The 7751-nt window shown below is 39.7% G+C and overlaps 1 protein-coding gene and 1 non-coding gene across 2 annotated transcripts; one reads left to right on the top strand and one right to left on the bottom strand.

Annotated features, from left to right (window-relative positions):
- Positions 1-3159: 3159 nt before the first annotated feature.
- On the bottom strand, positions 3160-3266 carry LOC145162032 (small nucleolar RNA R71). The gene has a single exon (XR_013738887.1). It is a non-coding gene; the product is annotated as a small nucleolar RNA R71 (small nucleolar RNA).
- A 1094-nt stretch (positions 3267-4360) lies between these two features.
- LOC145157759 (uncharacterized) lies at positions 4361-4807 on the top strand. The gene has a single exon (XM_079076755.1). The coding sequence runs from the start codon at positions 4361-4363 to the stop codon at positions 4805-4807; it is 447 nt and encodes a 148-aa protein (XP_078932881.1).
- The last annotated feature ends 2944 nt before the right edge of the window (positions 4808-7751 follow it).

Raw genomic sequence — 7751 nt, 5'->3', positions numbered from 1 at the left:
TAACCAATGAAATTACACTTTGCACTTTGATTAAGTCGTTAGTGGAGCGTATGTGGTTAACCAGCACACTAACTTGGACTTAACAAGGTAGGCAAAGGGTGACTTAAGGTTTTTCATAGGTCGGCAGAGCGCGTGTGGTTAACCGGCACATCGATTAAGTGAAAAACATTAAGGGTACCAAGTAATTTGCATGGTTACTTCACACCTTGTTTTGTGATCCTCGGTATCCCAGTCACAAAACATGAAGGGCACACTCGAGATTGAAACATGCCATTCAAAAGTTCAATGAATCTCAAAAGAATCTAGGAGTTTCTAAAAACCAAATAAAACCTAATAATTTATATATTTCGTTTTTCATGGTGGAAATTGGTGAATCGTCATTCGCCTACCTTTCAAATATGTTTTAGCTTAGATTACGGCATCCCTCTTCTAAGTTATAATATATTGTGATTGGGTCCTAACCTTAATATTAAATTTGGGTGTTTTATTAAGGGATATCTTTATATCTAAACTAAACTTGTCTTTTCTTCTTTTTCAGATGTCTTCCAACAATGCTGCTTCTGGCTCAAACTCTACCGGCTCCTTCTCTCTCATGAGTCTTTGTGGGAGAGTCATCTTTGATGGATCCAACTTTACAGATTGGATCAGGAACATCAGGATGGTCACTCGGTATGAGAACAAAGAATATGTTCTCGACAAGGAGCTTAAGGTACCCGAGCCGACTGCTACTCCTGAGGAGATTGCTGAATATGACGCACATGAAAGAGATGCTACCAAAGTGGCATGCATCATGATGGACACTATGACAGTCGAGCTCCAAAAGTCCTATGAGGACTACTATCCTTTTGAGATGCACCAGGATCTGATGGACCGATACCATCAAAGTGCTCATCAAGAGCGATATGAAATCATCTTCTCCATGATAACAACCCGAATGAAGGATGGTGAACCCATCACGGGCCACATGCAGAAAATGAAAATGTATGTGGACCTTTTGATGAAGCCTAATGTAAACTTCCCCGAGGAGTTAGCAATAGATATCATTTTGCACTCCTTACCATCATGTTATGATCAATGATATGTGCATATTTAGCTATATATTTAGTATAGATTTTCAAATCGTATTTTCAGTTTAAAAGAGAAGCTCGGAGGTAAAAGGAGGCAGGAGATACGATCGAAAGCTCGGGAACTGAAGAAAGAAGAAAAATGCTAAATCCTGAAGCTACTCGGCGAGTAGTGATGTTTACTCGATGAGTACATACGAAGATTCACGAATCAATACGTAAAGTCCTTGACGTATACGAATTCTTCAAGGGGACTCGACGAGTCAGTTGTCTACTCGACGAGTAGACCCTGTTTTGAGAAACCTATAAATAGAAGCAACAAACCCGAATTGACTCTCTCTCTGGCTTTTAGGAAGATTAGTTGGGGATTAAGGAGACTGCTGGAGATCTGAAGAACGTGAGAAGAACCCTAATCCTTAATTCTAAGAAGATTAAGGCAACTTAGGTTTAATTTTCCACTTTACCTTGGAATAGAACTATGTCTAGCTTGTTTGAATTCGTTTTTAGTTTTTTATCTACTGCAATTATGAACTAATTTCGTTAGTTTCTGTTTAGGGTAGACAAGTTTGCTCCTATGGATTAATTTACTCTTTTGATTAATTGTTATGTAGTGAATCTTGTTAAATTAAGCTTGTTAAAGACCCTTATGCATTAACCATAACTATTTTCTGTTAATTGCTAAGTAATTAAGTTGCATGAACATCTCTTAATTGCTTATCTCATATGATTTATGTGAACACATTGCTATATGCCTAGGATTAGTGAATATGAAACTAGGATTAACTAGAGAATGGGTAAATTAATGTGTGAGCTTGTGTGATACACCATCAACAAGAGGTTAATTGAATCACCAATTTAATGAGCTAATTACAAGTCTTATTTAACCCGAATAATTAAACTAGGGAATTTATTAGTTTAACCACTTGATCACTGCTTAAATTAATCTATTTTCTAAGGATTAATAATAACGAATGTGAATCTAATCATCTTAGTCGGTAACAAATAACAATTAATCCATTACATTACCATAAAAATTAACCATAGGAGTAAATGAGTTGAACCTAAACAGAAACCCTTTTTAATCATTGAATTTAGTTGGTTTTTACGTGTTTTTAGCTGTTAGTTGATTAGTTAAGTTTTTAGTTAAGTTTCTAGTCTTGCAAAACTAGAGAAAACCCCTCTATTTTACTAATTATTTTAGATAATTGTAGTAGTTAGATTAATTTCCGTTCCCTGAGTTTGATACCCTACTTGCTAATTCATATTAATTTCTGTTTTTAGGATTTTTATTAAAAATTTTCTATTTAAGCCGTGAACTCGCCGAGTCCATTCGAACCTACTCGGCGAGTCCATAGCTAATTTCCAGTTTTGTTTTTATTTTTGTTCTTTTTACGCGTTTTTCTTTTCTGTTTGCAGTTCGTTTATGACCAGAGGAGGAGGTACATCTTTGGTTCCACCACTTGAAGACCCGGAAGCAACTTTGAAGAAAAACAAAGGCAAGACCGTAGGAGAAACCGCAACATCGAAGAATTCTCCTCTAAAGAATCTCAAGTCTGTATTTAGTAAGAAAAAGAGCAAGAAAGAAGGGGAATCCAGCTTCTCTTCAGTAGCAGGCGAAGACCCAAGGAAGGAAGAGATCGAGTACGAATCTGAAAGGGAAGAAACCGAATCCGAAGAAGGAAGCGATTTAGAAGGCGAACTAGCTGACCCCATGGCTAACATCGATGAAGCTCCCATGGGTGAATGGAAGAAAAGGATGCGTAACGACACAGGCCCGGGACTCGTGCAACCCGCGATTCCCGCAACTGCCACCTTTGAGCTTAAAGGCCACATACTTGATCAACTTAAGGAGATTCCATTCTAAGGGAAGGATCATGAAGACACATACAAGCATCTTGACGAAGTCAATGACATAGCCGACTACTTTAATGTCCCTAATGTGGCTCGTGACACTGTCTTGCTTCGTATGCTACCTGTCACATTCAAGGGAGATGCAAAGGATTGGTTGAAATCACTTCCCCCAGGATCCATCACTACATGGGCTAAAATGAAAGATGAATTCATATACCAGTTTTGCCCTCCTTCAAAAATAGCCAAGTTAAAGAAAGCTATAGCTAATTTTGGACAACAAGCTGGAGAGTCACTATATGAAGCGTGGGAAAGGTACAAAGGCTTACTAAGGAATTGCCCACATCACGATCTAAACAGCCAATAAGAAGTCTCCATTTTCTATGATGGAGTAAATGTGACAACTAGGCAACTCCTTGATTCGCAAGGACCACTCACAAAGAAAGCACCCCCGGTGATAAAGGCCCTAATTGAAGAATTCTCTAAACACTTTAGAGAATATCATAACCCAAGAAATGACTTGACTCGAGGGGCGGTGAACTCTATTACTGATGACATGGCAGCAATGATGGCAAAATTAGAAAGCATGTATCGAAGAATGACTAATATGGACCAATCCATCCACGCCATTAAAGTGGGTTGTGAAAACTGTAGAGGACCTCATTTATCTAAAGATTGTGATCTTGACGAGAACGAGAATCGGAAGGTGCAAGTGTGCTATTTAAGTGGTGATAAGTTTGATGACAATTGGCGAAAACCAAAGAAGGAATGGCTACCTTATGATGAGTACAAAAAGACAGAGGAGGAAAAGTATAAGCAAAAAGAGAGAGGCTTTTATCAAAAGGAGGAACCAGTACATGAAAAGAAATCATATTTGGAAGACATGCTTACAAGATTCGTGGCCGCATCCGAGAAAAGACATAATGATGCCGATGCTACTCTCAAAGATAAACAAAATATGTTGAGAGAACACCAACTTATGATGAAAGATCAACAAGCCTTGCTTAGGAATCAGCAAGCATCTATTCTCAACATAGAAAAGAAGGTGGGGCAGCTTTCTCAACAAGTGAATGAGAGAAGACCGGGTGGACTTCCTAGTAATACCAAAAGTAACCCGAAAGGTGCACATATAAATATCGTGACAACTAGGAGTGGGAAGATTATAAATCCTCTGACCCCTATTCAGCAAGAAGATCCTAAGTTGGTGCAAGAGGATAAAGAAGATCTTGAAGAATCATAGAATCATGATCCGACTCGCGAGTCGACGTTACAGACTCGACGAGTCCCCCACCTGAACAGAAAAGCCAGCCTCCTGTTAAGCCATATCAGCCTCCACTTCCCTTTCCGGCTCGAGCTAGACAAGAAAAAAATGAAGTTGACTACCAGAAGTTTCTGGAACACATAAAGGCTCTCCAGATTAATATGCGATTCATAGAAGCGGTTACACAATGCCAAAATATGCCAAATTCCTCAAGGAGCTTCTAACTAATAGAAAGAAGATGGAAGAGGTGAAGAAAGTGGTCCTAAATGAGAATTGTTCAGCTGCCATGTTGAACAAACTACCTAAGAAGAAGGGTGATCCGGGAAACTTAACATTGCCTTGCCAATTTGGAAACTTAGCTACCATTTATGCATTGGCCGATTCAGGGGCAAGTGTAAATCTCATGCCATACTCATTTTTCAAGAAATTAGATCTTCCGGATCCAAGGCCAATTCGAATGGCGATTCACCTAGCAAATAAAACAGTCACATTCCCAAGAGGAATATGTGAAGATATATTGGTGAAGGTTGATAAGTTCGTGTTTCCCGCGGACTTTATAGTTTTAGACATGGAAGCGGATCCTCAAGTCCCGATAATACTTGGAAGACATTTTCTTAACACCCAAGTGCTATAGTTGACATGTAAGATTCTAAACTTACCCTTCGGGTAGGAGATGAATCAGTCACTTTTGGAGTAGATCAAGCCATGAAACATCCAAGGAATAGCGATGACACAACATTTTCGGTTGACATGTTGGAAGAGTTGATGGAGGAATGGAACGAAGATGAGCCAAACAAGTCCACCGTCACACATGAAGAAGAATTTGATGCGGAAAGAGACCTGCTAGAATTAGAAAGACTGCTCAAGGAAGCTGAGTATAATGATCTAATCAGAAGTGCATAACACCCGACTCGCCGAGTCGCCTGGACAGACTCGACGAGCCCATCCAAAGAAACCCAATCAGTCGCGGATTTTACGAAGGACTCGACGAGTCCCCTCACTGGACTCGACGTGTTCAACATTCGAAACACGAAAACTGAACTTAAGGCACTACCAGATCACTTGGAGTACGCGTTTCTTGAAGATGGCCAACAAAAACCTGTAATTATAGCTACTGATCTGGCCGAAAATGAGAAAGAAAGCCTTGTGGGTGTACTAAGGAAGAGGAAAGGTGCTATAGCATGGCAAATTACCGACATAAAAGGAATTAGCCCAGCTTATTGTTCTCATAAGATTAACTTGGAAGATGGAGCTAAACCTGTAGTTCAACGCCAAAGAAGACTTAACCCGAACATGCAAGAGGTTGTGAAAAAGGAGGTGGTTAAACTACTAGATGCCAAAATCATTTACTCAATCTCCGATAGCCCATGGGTGAGTCCGGTGCAAGTGGTACCAAAGAAAGGAGGAATGACGGTGGTGGCCAATGAAAATAACGAGTTAATTCCAACAAGAACAGTAACCTGGTGGCGTTTTTGCATGGACTACAAAAAATTGAATGATGCCACATGCAAGGATCACTTCCCATTGCCATTCATCGATCAAATGCTCGAAAGACTCTCCAGCCATTTATATTATTGTTTTCTTGATGGGTTTTCGGGGTATTTTCAAATTCCAATAGACCCACAAGACCAAGAGAAGACCATTTTTACATGCCCAAGTGGAACATTTGCATATAGACGCATGCCTTTTGGGTTATGCAATGCACCTTCTACTTTCCAAGGTGCATGATGACCATTTTTCATGATATGATCGAGAAGTTTATGGAGGTCTTCATGGATGATTTGTCGGTGTTCGGGTCATCTTTTGAAGATTGCTTATCTAATTTGGACTTGATTCTAGCTAGATGTGAGAAGACAAACCTTGTCCTTAATTGGGAAAAGTGTCACTTCATGGTGAAAGAAGGAATTGCATTGGGTCACAAAGTTTCAAGGAAAGGGATAGAAGTGGATAGAGCAAAAGTGGACACAATAGCTAAGCTACCCCCTCCAACTAATGTAAAAGGGGTAAGGAGTTTTCTTGGCCATGCGGGATTTTATCGTTGCTTCATTAAAGATTTTTCGAAGATTACTAGGCCTTTGACTCAATTACTCTTGAAGGATGCCCCATTTGATTTTTCCAAGGAATGTCATGAAGCATTTCATTTGTTAAAGGAAAGGTTAACCACTACTCCTATCATGATAGCACCAAATTGGAATCTTCCTTTCAAGCTAATGTGTGATGCTAGTGACTATGCGGTGGGAGCTGTTTTGGGACAAAGTGTTGACAAGCATTTTCAGTCGTTATACTATGCAAGCAAAACCTTGAACCCATCTCAAGAGAAGTACACTACTACCGAGAAGGAGCTACTAGATGTGGTATACGCTTTTGATAAGTTCCGCCCTTATTTGGTATTATCCAAGACCATAGTTTTTACCGACCATTCGGCCCTAAAGTATCTTTTTACTAAACAAGATGCGAAGCCCCGATCGATACGTCAGGTCTTACTTTTGCAAGAGTTTGACGTTTAAATATGCGATAAAAAGGGAATGGAAAACGTAGGTGCCGACCATTTATCAAGATTAGAGAACCCGCATTTGGAGGAGTTGGAAGAAAACAAGATTGGAGACGATTTTCCCGATGAATATCTTTTTGTAGTATCCGGAGAAATGCCATGGTTTGCGGATATAGCAAACTACTTAGCAACCAAATACATTCCAAAAGACTTAACCCGCCATCAAAAGAAGAAATTCTTTTCAGAAATCAAGTACTACTTTTGGGACGAGCCTTATCTCTTCCGAAGCTGCGCAGACGGAATGATAAGAAGATGTGTATTCGGGAAAGAAAGTCGAGAAATCTTGGCACACTGTCATAGCGGGCCCGCCAGGGGACATCATCGAGCACACTACACGGCTAGGAAGATTTTTGATATTTGGTTTTATTGGCCCACAATTTTCAAAGATGTTGTTCAATTTGTCAAAGAATGTAATTCATGCCAACGAGCGGGGAATATATCATCCCGATATGAAATGCTCCAACATAGTATTCAAATTTGTGAAATATTTGATGTGTGGGGGATTGACTTTATGGGACCTTTCCCAATGTCCAAAGGGAATAAATATATCTTGGTGGTGGTTGATTACGTGTCTAAGTGGGCGGAGGCACAAGCATTACCAACTAATGATGCTCGGGTGGTGGTACGATTTCTAAAGACGCTATTCTCAAGATTTGGAGTTCCTAAAGCTCTTATTTGTAACCGGGGCACTCACTTTGCAAATGATCAATTAGCTAAAGTGTTAAAAAAATATGGGGTACATCATAGGTTCTCCGCATCTTATCATCCACAAACTAGTGGGCAAACTGAAGTGACGAATAGGGCGTTAAAAAGGATTTTAGAAAGATCGGTTGGAGGAAATCGAAAGGAATGGTCGGATAAATTAGATGATGCACTTTGGGCTTTTCGAACAGCTTTCAAGACACCTATTGGTACTACACCATATAGGTTAGTATATGGAAAAAATTGTCATTTACCGGTAGAAATAGACCATAAAGCTTTTTGGGCTCTAAAGATGTGCAATTTTGATTTGGTTGAACTTCGAACC

Source organism: Lactuca virosa, chromosome 2 (genome assembly GCF_052849685.1).
Source record: "Lactuca virosa cultivar CGN04683 chromosome 2, Lactuca_virosa_CGN04683_v6, whole genome shotgun sequence".
Lineage (NCBI taxonomy): Eukaryota > Viridiplantae > Streptophyta > Magnoliopsida > Asterales > Asteraceae > Lactuca > Lactuca virosa.
This window is presented reverse-complemented; position numbering and strand designations above follow the sequence as displayed.